General features: G+C 38.7%; 1 protein-coding gene across 1 annotated transcript; it reads right to left on the bottom strand.

Annotated features, from left to right (window-relative positions):
- Positions 1-286: 286 nt before the first annotated feature.
- On the bottom strand, positions 287-5,762 carry ASPHD2 (aspartate beta-hydroxylase domain containing 2). Its single transcript, XM_089489654.1, has 3 exons — positions 4,880-5,762; positions 754-867; positions 287-396 (listed from the first exon to the last, which is right to left on the bottom strand). Exons 1-3 carry the CDS (start codon positions 5,760-5,762, stop codon positions 287-289), a joined length of 1,107 nt encoding a protein of 368 aa, XP_089345780.1.
- Positions 5,763-20,786: the final 15,024 nt, after the last annotated feature.

Here is a 20,786-nt window from a genome sequence, read left to right as displayed (position 1 = left end):
AAGCCTTTGAGCTGAAGACTGGTTTGTGCTGTTTATAGTTGATATGGTGCTATAGGTCCTCAGCTTTCACATCACATGCTCCCCTCTGTAGAGTGCAAGAGGATTTTAAGTTGATGAATATTCTCCCCGTTCACATCAAATCTACAATATAAACCTATGGAGAAGCCAATGATTAAATAGATAAAGTAAGATGTGATTCATATACAAAGAATGGGTTTTGTTAGAGACAAGCTTTTTCTTTTGAGGCAATTTTCAATGAACATTGATGTTTCGCTGCAAGAGTGGCTCAGCGTCCAGGAGCAAATATGGAATCCAAGGCTTGGCGTTCAGCTGCTGCCACATTGGGGTGCCACAGGTCAACCATGAATATCACTCGAGGACCATCTTCTTGCGAACCTAAGAAATAAAGGACGCAAATAAGCATTTAAACCCACAGGATAGTGTATTCATTATTCACACATCAATAAGGTTGCAAAAGCCAATCATAATTGTAAGATTCAATAAATCTCAAAGCGCTCTGCAAATGCATAGAAAAAAAAATATCAACAGATTTTTATCAATATTGCTTTTGGTTTGTCTTGACACATCTGCTTTTTAATGACACTTTAAAAAAAAAATTAATCTGTGCCATATTGTAATGTTTATGTTTTTGATAAAAAAAGAATGACTAAGTACTACAGTCAGATTCCTTGAGGGGATTTCTTGGACAGTACTGTCACAGAGTGGTATGTTTTGATAGAAATGTCAACCTACCTTCATGAAAAGCAGTGTGCAGGAAGGAGTCATCAAACAGAAGACACTGTCCTTCAGCCCAACATTGAGGTTCTCCACCCACCACCAGCTCACAATTTCCTGGAATTTTTAAACCTTAAATTGAAACACAATCGGATACGGTTAGTACAGGTTATGTGCAAATAGGCTACTACTGGATCTAGCCATATAGATTGCTGTTAAAGTTTACCTTCTTAGATCTGGTGCTACAAACACATACTGATACTGACTGCTTAGGTAAGTATAAAGTTGAATCTTCACAAAATGCATTTTACAGGTGGAATTATATAAAACAAAGTTTAGATGTCAGCCTAGGATACCATTCATGTTACATTTTAATAATACACATGTAGCTGTGCCTAGGTATCTCCTATTTATAATGTATTATATTGTAACCAGTCCAGTGAATCATCAGTCTGTTAAAATACAGGCAATTAAAAATTATTTGTCTTCAGGCAAAGATCACAGTATTCCTGTATGTGATAGTTGCCCCCTGCTGGCTGGTCATCAGTACGGGAACCAGCAGAGTTTCTCCTTCTTAAAAATATTTAAACGTAGTAAAGAAATAAAAATAAACAACAACATTTAAATGTTAAAAGTGAGGTCCATGACAAGGCGTAGTGTTTGGTTACATGAAAGTTACCTAATGTCTGCAACGATCGGATAAGGATCTCTAGTAAAAAAAACTGTGCTACATTTATACATAGTCGTCATGTGAAAATTAAAGTACACCACTCTTTGAATTCTATGGTTTTACATATCAAGACACAACAATCTTCTGCCCCTTAGAATGTCTAAAAAATAGGAAAACACAACCTCAGAGGAACAACAATACATGACATATTACACATTGTCATGATTTATTCAACAAAAATAAAGCCAAAATGGAGAAGCCATGTGTCCCTTGCTAAGGAACAGATGATTATTATGTCCTGATATCTAAAACCTTAGAATTCAAAGAGGGTGTACTTTCTTTTTCACATGACTGTGCAAAAAATATACCTAAAGACCTTATATCATAGAAATATGAAATTAAAAAAGAAAACCTTCAGCTGACACCAACCCAAAGTTTTGAAAATAAAAATCAGTGTCATTTGTGCCAACCCCCCCCCCAAAAAAACTATGTATTTATGTACACAAAAAAATCTGATAAAATTACAATCTGTCATTAGGGCATTAAATATCTTTAGCATGAAGGGGTTAATAAACATTGAAATGTGTGGGATGTGTATTGGGAATTTCAGTGGGGCACAGGCGTGATTGAGTTCAACATTTCACAAATGTTTTCGGAGTATATGCCTTTGTTTATTGAACAAAAACAGGAAGACACGATCTAATGACCTTTGTGTCTCCTAATATCCTGGCATACATGATATAATAGAATTAGCATCTGTTATTGATCCAGCAAATGGCAAGGTAGCATTGACTCGGTCTGATAGTTTGTTGAACTCTCAAATAGAACACTGCCCAAATCATGAGTAAAGCCACCATAGGAAACATTCTCTAGGCAATTTCCAGTAGACAGGACATTTCAGATGGTAAAATTCACAAATTCAACAAAATTTTTAAAAGTAAATTAGTGTCCACACGTTATTTTTGAAGCTCTGTAACTTTCTTGGGGATTTTCTTATTTATTATTTTTTAAGTCATGAAACAGACAGCAGTGCACATTGAAGAAGATATGGTTATACACAGCTCACATTGTAACAGTGAAATTAAATTATATCTGTACCGGAACAGTCTGTTACACAGCGCCCAAATCCATTTCCAATATATGCACATCGTAATGTCAATGCTTAACCCCTTAAGGACCAGGGTTATCTTACAATGTTTACGCAGATGAACCACAGCAATTTTTGTGTTTTTTAATTTGTCTTTATGATTTCCCACTAACTCATTTAGTATACCCCCACAAATTATAGATTGTTTTCTCAGGACAAACAGGGCTTTCTTTTGAAAATTTATATAAACCACCATTTAGTATAAAAAAAAAAAATCTAAAAAAGTGGGAAACATTTAAAAAAAAGCCCATGTTTTCAGGGCTCTTACCTAGAAATATTATACATTTGCAGTGGAAAAGAAAAAACAAAAAAAAGCTGGGAGTTGGGTGCCAATAGTGAGTAGAAAAATCTAAAGTGCTGAACAAAAGCATTTGTTTAACGCTTTTTATTTAACCAATCCAGTGCCAACCTGTGCCAAACATTGAAATAAATTGTTTTTTTTTTAATCATTTGTGACGCAGTATTTCAGTTTTTCCCAGGGTAAATGCAAGTACAGAAACACATGATTTGCATTCAGAAACATATCCCCAAGTACAGCAATTTCCTACATGCAAGAATATGCAACCACAAATGTAACAGGAACACAGGAGTTTGCGTTTTGTGTTGTTTTTTTTCTCTACCGTTTCACCTCATCACATTTTGGGATGGCTGCTTCCACATACCTGGAAAAATAAAGTAAACACAGCAAAACACTTCCTGAGCCCATAGGTACAACATATATGTGGTAGGTCAGCGTTACACCATAACAAGAGACCCCCAAATCATGAACGGGCTCAAAATGCATTGTTTTCAATGGGTTTAGGGACCGCCCATTGTCATTAAGGGGTTAATGGAAAAAGGTGCATCTCGTGCTTCTGGGGGTAAACTACCCCTAAACACCAAAATAAGCCCAACAAACTATATGTTCCCTGGAATCACCTGAGTCTTTCTAAGACACCGTACTTACCTTTCCATGTGGCTTACTGCAAACACACATCTAATGGTAACACAGAATTATTATTTTTTTCCCCCCATTTTCAAGTCAGGCACATTTTGGGATGGATGCTGCATGCTGGGCTACCTGAAACAAGATGGAAAACAGAAAAAAATAATCTTCCAATTTTCTTGAGCATGTAGATACCACATTAGTGGTATGTCAGCATTAAACGGTCACAAGAGGCCCCAAATTATGAGAGTGCAAGGAGATTTCAGCTTTTTTTTTTTTTTTTTTTACAGTCAAACCAGAAAGGCACACATCATGTTTTTGAAACATAAAATAACCCCATAAACTATTTTCCCCGAAACCACAAAAACATCCCACTTACCTTCCTAAATGGACCAACCACAACTCTAACAGGAACACATGATATGAGGAGGGGGTCTTCTACCTCTTCACATTTCTTCTATTCATCTGGATGAATATCAGTCTTCTGTTTTGCACACATGGCATGGTTTTCAGTGACAGTCCTTCCTTGGGTTTTGTGGAAAAATTTCAAATGCTTTTTTGGTGTCTTTCCTTCCCTGGGTTTTGGGCTTATTTTTCAAATGTGTTTTTAGTGTCTCAGAATCAACTAGCATGCAAATAACTAACATAACAGCTTAGTGAGGATCGTACCAGGTACATCACTGGTCCTCTAGGGACATTTTCTCTTGATGTACCTTGTATGTTAGTCGTCACAAATGGATTAAAGGGAGACTTCAGTCATCATATACAAACTACTAGTTTGTTTATTGCAAATGCCATTGGAGGTAGTATGAACGTGCATGGAGGTAGTATGAATGTGCCTCCTTCCCTAGCCCCAAGTTTCTTTTCCCCCAGCTCTAGATTGATAAAACCATTTTTTTTAAAGCATACTTCCCAAGGAGTGACAGGGACCAAAATCTCCCTGTGTCCATTTTTCCTCCCCCTACCTCTTTTCTAGAAGCTCTGAAAGTTTGCAGAGTATGAGTGCAGCACAGTGTTTTATAGTACTAAAAGCCACAATAATGTGTGTATTACCTAGAGCTTAATGTGTTTAGAAGTTAAATCGAGTACATAAAATACACTGTTTTTGCAAATGTCATCCTCGGTTACATAAAAAAGCTGTCAATAGGTAAGCCATGGATATTGCTGTGCTCCCGGGCCAAACCTCTAAGCACACCTCTTAAATAAGCATGAGGTATGGAGTAGCATGGCATGAGGGTCTGTTCCCTGTTGTTGCCAGTCCTATTTGTCAATCACAGATTGTAGGTTCATTAAAAAAATCGAAACCAAAATACCTTTGTATTTTCTGTAACACAAACTTTACAAAACTATGCCTGTATTCACAAAGTTATTAGTAGTTCTAGGAAATGCTTTGCGGACATACCCAGATGGCATCTTATCCTGATGTTAGTAGGCCCATAGTGCTCTGTGACGACCGCCCCTGGAGTTAGCACAGACATACAAGCATTCCCAAACACATTGTTGCCAATGAAGGTGCGAAGACTTCCAAGCAAACGGTACGTCCGTGGGCATTTCTTGCAATTGGAGGGAATGCACACACCTTGGTTGACCAAATAAAATGTGAACCACTCCCCAGTAGGGGTACTGTTTAATTTCCAACCTTGGGGCAAACTGCAGTTTGAAAAGGCTTTGTAGATTGCTTCAAATTCACGAAGGATGGTGGCAAAGTTCTGCTCTAACAATTCCACATCATGCTTTTGGGCATCCCTAGAGAAGTAGGGCATGGTGGGTAAATCGGGAAGGAAGAAAACCTCAGGTTTCTGTATGGATGGCCGGTCATTTAGATAGCGATTTTGATCACGGATGCCCTTATGGATTCTGCCCATGCCTGACCAGGAGTACCTCTTGGCATATTCTTGTAGGTTGTGATAGAGTTTTTGGTTTAGTCCGTCATTATGGGTACAGCGCACACACTCGCGGGAATGGCAATAAGCAAACCCGTTCTGCAAGCCTTTGGCTTCTGAACTCTGGATGAGCAAATTCACAGTGGCAAAGGGAGAACGGGGTTGATCCTTACCAACTCTGTAACAGTACCATGCAAACAAGAGCAAGAGGCAGATAATGGTGGTTAGTGCGAGGGTGTTGCAGTCACGTACAGCTTGTATGCAACCGGCAATGAAATCACGAAGTCCATTCAGCAAACAGCTCCAGTCAGTCAACCACTCTACAGACATTTTTGTCCTGCCACTGTTCGGTTTAGAAGACGATGCAATGGAGCAGGAGGTCCTAGGGGGGGCCCAGACCATGCGGGTTAATATGGATGAGTTGGCGAACGAGACAACATGATTCTGATTGTTCTTTTTAGACATCTAAGCAGTTTGTTAGTAGCCACTGGGTGTTTGAAGCTGAAATCTAGAAGCACATAGAAAGATGTGGGACCGTACAGATTTCCGGGGTCTGGTTTTGTACAGCACGTAACAATGTGTCATCACGGGTTTTACTGCTATCCACTGAGGAGAGGTCATTCTGAAGAAGACCACAGGCTGGGTAGATCTGTTGAGGGGAAAAACAAACAAACAAAATAACTTAATATTTCACTTTTCCCCAAAGCCTAGACAATTTTAGCTGCCGTTCACCTTACTCTCTCCACTTAATTCAATACTTTTATAAATAAATAAGCAAGAGCATTACGACATAATATACAGTACTGTTGAATGCCCAAACAGAAATAATTCTGTACTCATGTAGAATTCTGTATGGGGGGGGGATCTGTAGAATAGTGATTTTTTTTTTTGCACTATGATGTCTCTCTTTGCCTTTTATATTTCATACAATACCTGCATTTGAGAGACATCAATTGAAAACCGCTGACCGACCTATACACGCTCGAATTTAAGTATTTTAAGGTTACTTTATAATCTATAGAGTCAATATTTTATAAGCACTTGGTTAGAGAAATACTATTTTTTACTGTTTTATATAAAGATAATGTCTTTACTAGCTAATTGCATTAGATTGCAAGTTTGCAAATATCACAAATTTTTGGTATATATATATATATATATATTTTTTTAATTTAACTAAAATTCAATTATTGTATTGTGCCATTTGGCTTTATTATGTAAAAAAAAAAATATAAAAAAAAAATATCAATAAAGATAAGAAAATAATATGAAGCTTTATACTTAGTAGAGCCACCGTAACAGGAAGATTGGGATCCTGCAGTTTTCACTGTATATAATACAGCTCATATACACACACACACACACGTTTTATTACATGGCACTTACATACTAATCGGCTACTGGGTTTATATACGTACATAGGATGTAAGCATGGTTCATTCTCTCTTAATGTATTTCCCTTTCCAGTCCCCTGTTACAAGACTAAGTTATATCTAGGACTACCAGAGGAAATCGCATTAGTATGCAATCCAGACCTCCAAGCCATTTGTATGCATGATAATTATACCACATTGCATTATTAACTACCAATTGCTTAGTAGGTTTACAGGCATCTGCGCCTTACGATGGCATACATCAGCAGCCTCAAAATACCCTAGCGAATAAAATGATTGTATGCACCCTAAAAGACAAGAATGAAGAAGAATGAAAAAGGCTGCAATGAGATTTCAAAGCTGGATGATGAATTAAGTAGTCAAACGCCTGATAGCCGAAAACATGGGTGCATTTTACACAGGGCATGCATCCTCTGACCTTCAATTCCCAAAAGAAAAAGAAAAACAGAAAACAGACGCGCTGGAAGCCGAGGCTGAAAGTATCTTTGTCATCATACTGCGGCTGGGGCTTCCTAAGCTGCAGTCCTTGGTATCACATGCTAACATCTACTGATGCAGAAATCTAGTATGTCCGATACATTTAAAAAGCCTTGATTGTGGACCGATGAGTCCAGGCTGATAGTGTTAATTAAACAAACCACGGTATATGGTTATAGCTATTTATACATATGTCTCTCTCTATATATTATATATATATATATCTCTCAATAAAAAGACGCGCGCTGTTACCTCTTCAGTGGGAAACATCTGACACCACCCTCTTTAACATCCTCTCACAGTATTACAAACAATAGTCTTATCATGAAGAATGCTATCCAACTGATACCATTTTACTTTTTAGACAACATGCCCATTCCTTTTCCAAACTTGAAATTTTACAGTTTTATTTTTTTTGACGCCTATGTCTCATTAAGGACTGTTTAGCAGCCCACCAGCTCAAGAACCCCACCACAAAAGTCTATATTTTTTGGAGAGACAATTATCATGCAACCAGTCGGTCATTACAGAAATACTCCACATGCATTAGATAACAAAAGACACTGATTTCAGAAGTATGCCAGCCTTTTGCTTTTCTTGTGCACCCCCTTTTAAGGCTCACAACTCCCATCATCCTTACCAGCTTGGGTGAGGGTGATGAGATCTGTAATCCACAAAAGTCGGTGCATGAGAAAAGCAAAAAGCTAACATCAGCCCATTTCTATTAAAAAATATGCGTATGTAGGGTATTTTTTTGTTTTTAATATTTGTTTTGTGTGTAAATGTTATTGATTTTATTTGCAGGTGGGGGAGGATGGCTGGCTGTGCCATAATGTCAGGGGTCAGTCAGTTTTATCAGTGTGCTAGCCACATGATCTAGCACATTGTATTTTTTTTTTTAGTAGAATTTATTTTCTAGAATAACGCATTTCAAATAAGTTATAAATTAATTTGCATTTTACTCAAAATTCATCGTTAAGAGTTAGGAAACAACCATAAAAAATATCTTAAAATTTTCCCAGGTAAACCCAACTACAAAAATGGGCCCAGTTTTCCAGGGTTTCCCGATCCCAGGGCAAGCAAAGTATTAAAAGAGGTTGCCAAAACATAGCGACAGAATTGCATAAAAAGAACATTTGGAGCAACTCAGTTCTCTTTGACTGGCTGTTTTCTGCCAATAATAATACACAATAAAAGCCTCACATTTTCAATTAATATATCTTTGGTAAAAAAAAAATAAAATATATATATATATAGAACAAGAATTATTTGACTTTTGAAACAAATCCACGGATCGATACTTTCAGACAAAGCTGAAGATCAATGTGTGCCTTAAGGCAGCAGATAATGGGTCTGTGAATTATTTATTAGGCTCTAGAACAAACTAAAACAAATCAACACTTATGTCTTATTTCTACTTCTCAAGCATATAGGAAAGAAATAAGCCATATGCTCGTTATGCGCACGCTGAAAAAAAAAGAAAGAAAAACTGGAGGAAAACCTTTTTGGTCCAGTGAGAAATCACATTGCCATTTTGGAATTATAATGGAATTTTACTCTTCTTGATGAACAATTTCAAATTGCTTTAATTGCTTTAAGGTTAAACTTTGTTTCCAACCTCAGTTATTATCTTACTATGTATGTTAACTGTTTCTTTAACACCTTTAAGGGTTCCATTAGCAAAAATCTATTTGGTGTTCCTCTAAGTGGACGTGTCTATTTCTTTAAAACCCCAAAGCATTTCAAATTAAAAAAAAAGACATTACTTTAAAAACGTGTTGTTAGGCGGCGGGCTTTATGGAAATAACTAAAGTAACAGACATGTCAGCTCAAAACACATGCACTGTAAGTGCTGAGAAGACAATTATGACCCGTCTTAACAGGAGGAACTTCGCAAAGGATTCACATGCACTGCATACTAAATGTCATTAATAAAGCCATTGTGTGAGAGTGCTAGAAAACACACGTCTGAATGAGGCGTTTACATGTGTTCATGAATGTTCAGTAACCTTTAGTTGGATTCTTAGCCCAACGTCTAGCTTAGCACGGCTCAAACGTATTCTCTACTTTCCTACTCAAGCTATAAATGTTCATTTTGTTTGTGAATCAGTGTCACTGGTTTAGAGGCATTTAGCTCATTTCACATCTGGTATGCAGAAATCGTGACGAAAGTAGTCTATTTGTCTATTGACCATCTTCTCGTTCTAAAGTTCTCTCTTCATGCCAACCAATTAACTACTCTGAAAACAGAAACTGGAATTTAAAAAAAAAAAAAAAAGGGAGGAATAGTCATGAAAAGCAAGAGGACAAGAAGTTAGGGTGCTGAGAATAATCGTACTCTTGGTAATACCATACCATGGGCTTCTAATCGATATTTGGTGTGACCATCCTTTGCCTTCAAAACGCTATCAATTCTTCTAGGTACACTTGCAAAAGGTCATGGATTTTGTAGGCATATAGTTAGGTGTATAATTAACCAATTACACTAAACAGATGCTAATAATCATCAATTTAGTATGTAGTTTATGTGAGGAACAGGCAAACTAATTTAGCAAGGCGAAGTTGCTGAAGACAGTTTAATGTCAAAAGTCATACAACAGGGCAAGACTGAGCACAGCAACAAGACACAAACGTAGTTATTCTGCACTGGACTGCCTAAATCTACAGAAGAACTGTAAAGGAAAAGGGTGGTAACACCAAGTATTGATCTGATTTAGATTTTTCTTCTAGTCACTCACTGATAAAAAAAAAAACAAAAAAAAAACTATGAACATGTCTATTTTTTAGTCTTACTCTACAGCATATTTTTTCCACATTTCGAGAGGGATGTTATTTTCGCGTGTAACAGTAAAATCTAACATTTGGCTAAGTGATACATCCGCTTTAAAATGATATGCTTCAATATGTGTAATCTTGAAAGACAACCATGATCTGAGATGCACCGTTAACAACTTAAGATGAAGTTGAAGATGTGGGGTTTAACTGATAACCATTTGAAAAACAGATAAGACACAACAGACCCAGCACAGTGCCTAGACCCATCAGCGTTTCTGGATTTTAATTCCGTAACAGAGAAATAGCCGTTTCTGAAGCCTTGAGGAACACCAAGCAAATCTGAAACCTTGCCTGCCACTGTGATGGAATAGAAATCCCTTTAAAAGGATATGCATGTGCATTGTACTGGGTATTTTGAGTGTTCCGAGATGAGATGCACTAAGAGGACCAGTAAGTGCGTTATCAGAGTTTCCACCAATATATATACATACGGTGAAGATCTTCCACACACATGCCTAAATTATGCCATACCGTTCCCACTGCAACATCATTAAACATTGCCACATCTTTCTCAAGCTAATAAAGACAAGAGAGAATTGCTTAAATAGCCCTAAAGATAACAAAAATATTTTCTAAAATTATAAATGTATTAAATGTATACAGTTTGTTTCTGTTAATACAGTGGGTTCCTCATCTATGTCCCTCATAAAACATTACTTCTACCATACAGATAGAAGGGACCACTACTTATAGGTGCTCCAAACAGTTAAGTACTACTTGGTTTCGACTTTCGATCCACCTGGAACTCTGGACTGAAAAATCAGCTACATGGAGAGACTCTTCCTGGGGTCTGTCAATATTCCATAAGGAATCTCTCTTTCTTTGTAATTGAACTATTCTGGAGCCATTAAATATAAAATCATGTATTTCCACGATCTCCTGGCATCCTGCGGTAAAAGCATTCATTTGTGTCATCTTAGACACAAATTACTTCTGTGAGTACAACTTCCAATGTCTTTAATTGGTTGCAACTGAGGGCAACAGAGTATAATATACCATGACACTTTCATTCACTTAACGTTGAAGGTCAAAGGAGCTGAGCAGGAGAGGTATACCTCTGATGACTAACATCTCTCCTCATCTCCAGTAAACCCCAGGGAATGAAGAATGATGTCATCCTTCCCATGCCATAAATCACAGTGGCTGTTGGAAGGTTACAGACTAAAACACAGTATTAAAAAAAAGTTATTTCTACTCTTACAAAGAAAAATATAATTTATAAAATGAGGAATATATAACATTATGTACAAATAATAGGAGAAACGGGAGTATCATTACTTAAATCTAGAAGAGAGTTCAGAAAGACTGAATTAAACAGTAGAATAGAGATCGGTATTTTTGCTTTAACGTTACAGGGTTAATTGTTGGATGGAAGATTTACAAAATATTCATGTAATTCAGTCTATTTTGACAAACAACTAAAATTTCTTCTGATATTAGGATTTCCTTATCAGCAACGGCTTGAATTGACAAAATAAGCTAGCAAGTGGAAAGACTGTTTCTGTGATCCACCCACTCAGGACCAGCTGCTGGGACTACAAATATTTAATGCAAGAGCAGACAGCAACCCCTCGCTCGTTGGCATCACTTTCTGGGATTTTTCAGGAACAAGAAAAAAAAAAAAAAAAAAAAAAGAGCATGCAGCAAAATATCTATTTATAAACAGACATACAAAAAACGTTGGTCATTATTATTCTAGCAGCAACCCGGGAACCTGAACTTTTATGTCTTTTATGCTTTTTAGTTTGTGCTCTCCTCCATTGTTGTATATTTTTTGTGCTATAAACAGACATACAATTAGAATGGAGGTAATGGGTAATTACCGAAATGCAATACTTTCATTGCAGTGTAAAGCCAATGTGATACACATGGTGAAATCCCTGCTATACTTCAGCACTAACTAAAATATTTTTAGAAAAAACCCTAAATCTATCAAATTGATAGATTAGACATCTTATTGTCCATGGACCTGGGAACATGCCCTCTACCTAATGTATAATACCCTTGAATATATATATATATTTATATATTGTAAGAAGAAATTAAAGAGAATGATGATGACGAGAGGTCGACTAAAGAAGAATGCAGGTACAAACTGCAGCTCTGCAGCTGCCCTCTCCCCAGCCGTCTGACTGTTCTTTCCACCGATTGGCTACTTTAAATCAATAGTAGCACTTTCTGCGCATGCGCTGGAGCCGTCTAGTGACATGTATATCATGTGCATGGAGATGTGTTCAGCCAAACATCATCTCTTGCATTTAAACGGCTGAGGGTCAGGGGCAAAACACACATGGAAGGATATTGCACAATCCTTCAATCAAGGGAGACACCATGATGTTTAAAGGGACCATGCAGCTATCATACGCATTAAAGTGCATGTGATGGCTGAGGTCTCCCTTAAACATAATTAGGAGTTATTTTGTGATTGGCTTTAAATTCATTGAGTGTGGAGTTTGGGACAGTTTATGGGATAGCGTGCTCTCAACAGCCTTGTAGATATAGGCAATACTTTCACATCACCTATGAAAGTATTGAGCCGGGCACTGAGAAAATTCAAATACAATGTGTACAGAATTTTAAGGCAATATACATATAAAAGGACATCTGGAGAGCGCACATAGTCTTTTATTATTCACTACGCTCTAGCGATCACATGTACTTTAATGATAGCATTTTGTAGTACTCCCCTCGCAAATGTATGGAGGGATTCTAAAGTATCCCCTATACGGATTTGCCCCTTTTCTACACCGTCAGCTCCAGTGATGACTCAGCGAGGGTTCTATTGAGACCAACTGTTCTTATGCACAGAAAGAGCTTCCACCGTTTTCAATAAGGGCAAATAGACCACATCTTCTACCCCTTGGACTGATGGTGGGATGAAGTGCTTTTTATGTTCAGGAAAAGTGAACATTTCTATTATGGACTTCAAAAAAGGGGTTACACAGTATATTCCAGATTGGGCCATCTGACCTTTGTCAATGGTGCAGTTTCCTTTCAAGTTGGAAGCCCCATTTGTATTCTAGCAATGAGTTATTGGTCCCATTTACCATAATTTGGTTCCAGGGTTAAGTTGGGGAACAGTTGGTCCTTCAGGAGTTATATCAAAAGGCTCATTCTTTTGACCACCGGAGCTTTATGTCTCAGGCTAGGGGACCACAAAATTTAGATGGCAGTCCAGTTAATTGAAATATTTACATCATGAAATTTACATAATCCTCTATTTCCAGCTCTTTGTTTCTAGGATTTTGGCCACTCTTGGATTTTTTGGACCAAGAAGAAGGTGATATCTTATAATTAGAATCCAATTTAAAGTTGGATAATGGGAGGGTGTTTCTGTGCTGAAGTTATCTGCTTTCTCCTTCCACTGTTACAAAAGCTGCCTCAACCAATCAATAATCAGCAATTCATCAATAGGGGGATGATATCAATGGGGAGAAATAATCATGCTTTAAATGTAGCTTTTTAAGCAAAGCCCTGGGAAGCAGCGTGCCGGAAAAAAAAACTACTAGTAACCACAGACAGTTCTTTTGACAAATTAGTTTATAACCGGCAAGGCAAGATTTGAAGCACGATTCATTTCCTCCGGCTATATCTCTTAGCCTCATGTTATTCCACAAGAGGTTTACCAATGCAAATTATGATGTATAGGAGAAGGCACAGTAAAAATAATTATTTGCAGCTTGTGCGAACAATTTCAGGATGCCACCATTTTATCAACGTATTTTATTCATAAACCTCCAATAGATTCCTCAGCACTGTTCGAGTGGTTTAATCACTAAAGTAGTTCTTCCTATGCATTAAGAAGGGCCACTCCGGTGAGCTTCTCCCGTAAGAAGAGCTGGGTTAGCCTTGCGAGATGGAGGGTTTAATTGGTTGGGTGACCTAAGAAGAGTTCATAATCTAAAATCGAATGATCTGAGACTCGATGTGGTTTTGCACTCTAATACGCATTTTAAATAAAATAGGGCTTGAATTGCCCTTTAAATTGAAATATGGTATTCTGAGCTATATATTGAAACATACTTAATCTAAAGAAATCCAGAGTTTATTTTTGCATTTTTATTTTAACTCTTACAGTGTTTTGGTCTCAGAGAGTATCATTGCCTTTTATTTATTTAGTTATTTTTTTACTGCAGGAGAACGTACACTAATTTTACCTAATAGTGTATAAAAGGGATTAAGCAACCACATGTCTGCATACACTTAGCTGCTTGGTTTAATACCAATTAATCTACAATTTCATAGAGGTCACAGTTTTTCAGATTCAGCGCTCCAACACATTTTTTTTTTCCGGTTTAGCAACAGAGTATTTAATTAGAATTAGTCAGAGCAAGAAAGTTTAACCTTAAGACGCTGAGTTTAAAAAAAATAAATCCCTAGGAAAGGATTCCAACCAAATTTCATTCTCAGCAATTATTTCAGTGGGACATGAATATGGATTAAACTAAACTAGAGAATAGAGAGTCAGACTAACAGAAACGGTAGTTAACATAAGTATTCCATATATATAACATTATTGTCTTTTATTTATATAGCGCTTCATACAATACATATATTCAAGGGGTATGACAAGACTAGAATAGACAAGACTAATAGAAACCGATACATTAGGTGGAGAGCCCTGCTCGCAAGCTTACAATCTAGAAGGAGAGGGGGACAGAGAAACATAAGATATGGAGAATGGGAGAGATAATGGCGTAGATGAATGTGGGAGCAGAGAGAGACATGTGGGGAACCAGGATTAGGAGAGATGTTCACAGAAATTAAGGACAGAAAGAGAGGTGGAGAAAGATTTGGACTAGTCCAATTGAGCATCCTGGTAGTGAAGGGATATCAAGGGTTTGTAAACTGTACTTATTAAGAGATTAAATCTTAAATGGGTCAGGTGAACAACTGTCTCTACATGAAGACAGCACAGGGGTGGGCAGAATTGTGGGAAGATGGAGGGATGTGGACTGTAGGAGAGAGAGTGTTAAATACCGTATTGGCTCGGATATAGGCCACCCCCGTATATAGGCCGCACCCTAAAAGTTTGGTGCTTTTTTAAAGAAAAAGTTTTTTTCTTTAAAAAAGCACCGAAAAAACATGCTGCCACTCTGTCCCCCTCCCCGAGATATGCTACCACTGTCCTCCCCCCCAGAGATATGCTGCCACTGTCCTCCACCCCCCCCGAGATATGCTGCCACTGCCCCCCCCCCGAGATATGCTGCCACTGTCCTCCTCTGCCCCCCCGACTTACCGGAGCAGACTCCCGGGTGTCTTGCGGGGCCGACGGGGGACATCTACGCAATACGCGTATACAACTACGGAAGTTGTATACGCGTATTACGTAGATGTCCCCCCCGCCGGCCCCGCAAGACACACGGGAGTCTGGTCCGGTAAGTCGAGGGGGGGGGCAGAGGAGGACAGCGGCAGCATATCTCGGGGGGGGGGGCAGAGGTGAGCGTATCTGGGAGTAGGATACGGGTCCCCTGCACCGCTGCGGGGGATCTGTATCCTAACCCCGCTGCCTGCCCGGCGCCCGGGACTGCATGTCCCGGGCGTCGGGCGCTAGACCCCGAATATAGGCCGCACCCCCACTTTAAAGAATTAAAGTGGGGGAAAAAAGTGCGGCCTATATTCGAGCCAATACGGTATATTGTTAACATGGACAGGGGCGGTAAGAGGGCATATAGAGTAGATAAGGGGCTACTGGAGCAGAAAAAAAAGAAAATAAACTCAAACAAACATAAGAGATGACAGGCGTCACCTAATTTTGCCATATAAAAACAAACAATCATTTAGAGAATACCACACAGATCAGGAATGCCCATACTGGATACATAAGGGACAAAGAAATAGGAAAGAAAATAATACTCAAAGTGGTTATAAATGAATATGGAGACCTCCTGGTCAAGTCTGTATACCATTTTGAAGAGGGTTTCCTGGGATTTAGTTACTGGGTTGTTGTAGGAAAATGGAGGAATGAGTTTCAGGCTTTATGACAGCTTTTTATTAGACTTGTGCAAATGGACAATCGTTTTTTGGTCCATTTTGTTTTCGGATAACAAATTTAGTTTCCTGTCCTTTTGGGTTGGATGAAATTCTGAGGCCTTTTTTGATTCAGAGAGGAATTCGTTGTCACTCACTCTCACACTCTCATTGTCTCCATACCATCTCCGATAATCACTTCAATGTCTCTGCTTTTCCATCTCCTTCTCTGTAGCTTGTTCTATTTCTTCTTCTCCAGGCTCTCCCCTGCTCCCATCTCAGACCCCCATTACCCCAGCCTCCTTCTTCTTCCAGAGCCTGTGCAGACATCTTCTCCCCATCTCTAATCAGCTCAGAGCGTGTGCACCAAGGCTCTGCCCTATCGTGGAACGACTACACCATAACACAGTGGACAAGTGGAACACCAGAAGAAGACATAAGAAATAAGAGCAAGAAACAGAGCAAAGCAGATAAAGAAGGAAAGACAAAGAGATGGTAGGGAGAGATTGACAGACAGAGAGGGGGGGAGCCACAATTAAATGAAAACGAAAAAGCAGAGCTCTCTGCTCCATTTTCGTTTGTTTCATTGGGGCCCCGCCTTGCTTTTTGGATCTTCATACAAGTCGACACATTTAAAAAATTTCATAGCTCTAAAAGTTTCTAAAGTAATTGATTCAGAAACTTTGTTCCAACATACCCTTGGCTGACAAACTCTGCCACTAGTAGATAAAACGAAGGTGAAAACGTACCTTGACCAGATGGCATAAGCCCTTAGGAGAATCTCAGAAATGCTCCGCTTTTTCATTTTCAAGGACGCTGTTTCACCAGCAACTACTCAATTTGATTTGTGGAAGAAATCTATGTCCCCTCAAGTGAAAATCGACATTTAATCTACACCCTGGGAAAAGCAACAAACACGCGCACCTAGTAAAACGATTCTCATACTGGCACTGCCACCCAGAAAAGTGTGGATAAGAGATGTACACATTTCTGTATATGATTGCCATATACATGAATACTAAAATATAATTTTCTTAAAATAATAAACATGATCGTTTATATAGATGATGTCATTTTTTTTGCACTGAAAGTTATTAACCTCTTTGCGACCATGTGGACGAACCGGTACATCCATAAAAGGTAACTCAAGATGTCCTTTTGGACATACCAATACCAATACGCCCAACAGAAGATAAAGCAACGCCACATCTGGCCGGTTCTCGTTTCAGGCGACTGCCTGACCTTTCTGAATAAACCTCTGGGCAGGTTAGATACACTGGAAAAAGAAGGATGTGGATGTTCTCACGACTTTACACAAGGAGCGTGTCGAGAAGAGAGGCAAAAAAAATACGCTTCTATGGCAGGGTGTCTGCTAAAATGCTTCAAACACAGCACTGGCCTAGCAAAACATCCTTACTCAATATACAGGCATATGCCAACTTGTGAACTTGTGCCCCATAATGTCCAGAAAACCAAAAAAAGCATATGCATGTGGGGTATTTTTGTAATCTGGTGATGTAGATGAATACGTTTGGCTGGATTTCTCCGCCATAAACACATAAATAAAATAATAATATTCTAAGCAACACAGAAGTGTTGGTGAAAAAAAGTGCAGGAAACTTAGTCATGCGGCTGTTTGGCCACCAGTCACTGCCAATTTTTCTTCAGATGGAAAAGAAAATGACAGATCTACTATCTGGATTGATTTTGAAGGCACTAAAAAGGAGTTTACAAAGGGATTAATTGAACTACATACTGTGCCGATACTCATCCCCTGTGAAACATTATCACTGGGTTACACTTACATGGCTGGTCTACCACGGCAAATGGCTCTTTTGGCTTCCATGTAATATACCCTAACTCCTTCTAGATTGTAAGCTTGTTTGACCAGGGTCCTCCTTACCTACTTTTTCTGTAAGTGAAAATCATTATGACCTGTTTACCCATTGTACAGGTGTATAATAATAATGTTTTCTTGCTTGACATGCTAGATCAGTGGTTCTCAACCTTGCTAATGCCGCGACCCTTTAATACAGTTCCTCATGTTGTGGCGACCCCCAACCATAAAATTATGTAATTAGAGATTGTGAAATATGTGTTTTCCGATGGTCTTAGGCGGCCCCTGTGAAAGGGTTCGACCCCCAAAGGGGTCGCGACCCACAGGTTGAGAACCGCTGTGCTAGATAGTACAAGTAATGTTTTCGTTGGAACAGCACCTTCAACGACATAAACGGTATAAAAAAGAAAATTATATTCTCAACAAACAACTGGGAAAAACTGTAAAAAAAGAAGTTTCCTTATATAAGGCCTAATAAAGGTTTGTGCTATACGGATTCAAATAATAGTAATAATAATATCACAAATTGGATTGATTCATAGTATCCATGACTACAACCAATAGCAAATACCCAAAGAAAGCAGAATCTTTCAAAAATCATTTGGTCAAATCTACACTAGTAATGTTCAAACAGAAATATATTATATATGGAAACATTAAAAGTATAAAACCACAGGCCACGTTGTTTAAGGATACATATATATATATATATTAATATATATATTTTTTTTTATTTAGTTAGTTAATTTAGGATTATGGCCACTCTTCTCCATAATAATGTATGTGACATTTGAATCATAGAATCATAGACTGCAATAAGATTAAAAGAGATCACGTAGCTTTGTGTTGAATTTGCTATTAACTTTGTTACATGTTATTTCTTGAAAGGTCCATTCAGCTGCCTTGACATGAAGATATCATATAAGGGTGGGTGATGTATGGGATACACATGGGTCCCTAAACTGATCCCATCGCTATGTCAAGTACTGTTCAGCAGGGCAGCCTAGAAGAACCCTCTGCAAACTGCTCATGGACTGCTGCAGATTTCTCTGCTTACCATTTTTATTACTCTAGATCACACACACATATATATACACACACACACACATATATATATACACACACAATTACCATCCTATAGATGTAAGCCACTAGCTGGCTGAATTGCCCCTTTATTTGTTTTACTGTTTGGGGCACAAAATGCAGCAGTTCTTAATGATCAGGATCGTGAATTTTGCCAGATTCAGCAATGCTGTGCCCTTATTCCCAAGCATTATACAACCATTCCATATGTTGCCATTTAAATGACCCAATGCAGCTTGTGTGAAGAATGCTCAAACCATGATCATTCATGAAAATAAGGAATATTATGACACAATCTTAATTGTATATAAAAGTGCCTGCAGAGGCCCATCATGCAATACATAGATCTATAATGGGTTGTAGGTAGAACAGCATACAAGATCCTCATAACCCGTAAATTAAGATTTCATTGTGACAGCATTCAAATATCATGCATTTTATTCACTAGAAGGCTTGCAATTACTATACCTTCTATCAGATTGCTTTGGGATGATGGGTTGATCTTCTCACTCTTGTCATGTCTCAAAGTGTCATTCGGGGTTTTTTTCAACACACTCATTTAAATACGTACGTATATTGCAGTAAAAAATCCCCTAACCAACCTGCTGCATTATCTCAGGCTCATACAGAGCCTTCAAATCCAGCCTTGCCTTTGATTCGCAAAGAGCGATGGGAATTGTAGTTGCCACACACCTTGCGGCGTGGGACTCATTACGTCGAACTAAAACTCTACACCACATTATATCACAGCAATGTAAAGAAACATTTCATGTTTGCATTCCGTGGGCTGCTTTCCACATGAGCGCACCAATTACATGATATAAGTGAGAGTAAGGATGTCGAAAACTACGACTCCCGTGATGCCCAGCGACTGGAATTTAACAATGTGCTGGTGAGCTGGCAATGGGATGTTCTTTGCGACCTCCCTCTACATCGCCACCTGCTGGAATCAAATGGTAACGCACAGCAAGCACTACATAAGATATAAGTTGAAATAGATATTGATCTGTGTGAGTAAGGAGGATGATTTGAAATGCAGCCAAGCTCAAGAACAGTCAATAAAAATGTCATCATCATAATATACTTCATGGAGTAGAGGCCCTTTGTCTCACTGGTCTCCATTTTAAATGATAATCTCTCCCTCATTTTAGTAGTATTGGCTAGACACAGTAACTAGTCAGTGAGGTTTATTAAGTGTGAGTGCTTGCAAGTTGGACAAATTCACTAAAGCGCATTAGGGGGGGGGGAAACTGGCCTATGCTCACATGCAGCAGACTCAAGTGCATGGGAGTTGAAAAAAAATCAGGCAACTCAGTGAGTACCACAAGGGAGCTGCAGAAGAGAGAAGAAGGCAGCTGTTACTGGCTGGTGGATAAGTTTTTCCTGAAAAATGTAGGCAGATGTGTGTATGTGTGACTGTGTGTGTGTCCAGGGCCACCACCAGAAATCTTGGGGCCCAGTATAGGCTTAAGCCTGGCCCCCCATGCCCCTCCCATCCGCATGCATCATGTCTATCCTATTCTTCCCCCTTTTGCTCCATCACTGCGTGTTACAAGCTTAGAGTTCCTGGGTGTGGTATTTTTTAAGGCCCCCCCATAACTAACATGCATACATACTAACATGTAGACCGGCTCTAACAGCCACTCACTCTTAACACCAGACACAAAAAGGTAGTAGGGAGAAGTCGGCCAACTCTAGGCCAGTAAGTCTCACATCAGTAGTAGGGAAATGAATGGAAACTGTGTTAAAGGATAGCACTGTTGAATATATAAAATCACAAGGATTTCAAGATCAGAAACAACATGGGTTTACTTTAGGGAGTTCATGCCA

Source organism: Sceloporus occidentalis, unplaced genomic scaffold, assembly GCF_023333645.1.
Source record: "Sceloporus occidentalis isolate IW3139 unplaced genomic scaffold, rSceOcc1.0.p SCAF_40, whole genome shotgun sequence".
NCBI classification, from domain to species: Eukaryota; Metazoa; Chordata; class Lepidosauria; order Squamata; family Phrynosomatidae; genus Sceloporus; species Sceloporus occidentalis.
The sequence above is the reverse complement of the archived record's forward strand: the minus strand, read 5'-3'. Positions and strand labels throughout refer to the sequence as shown.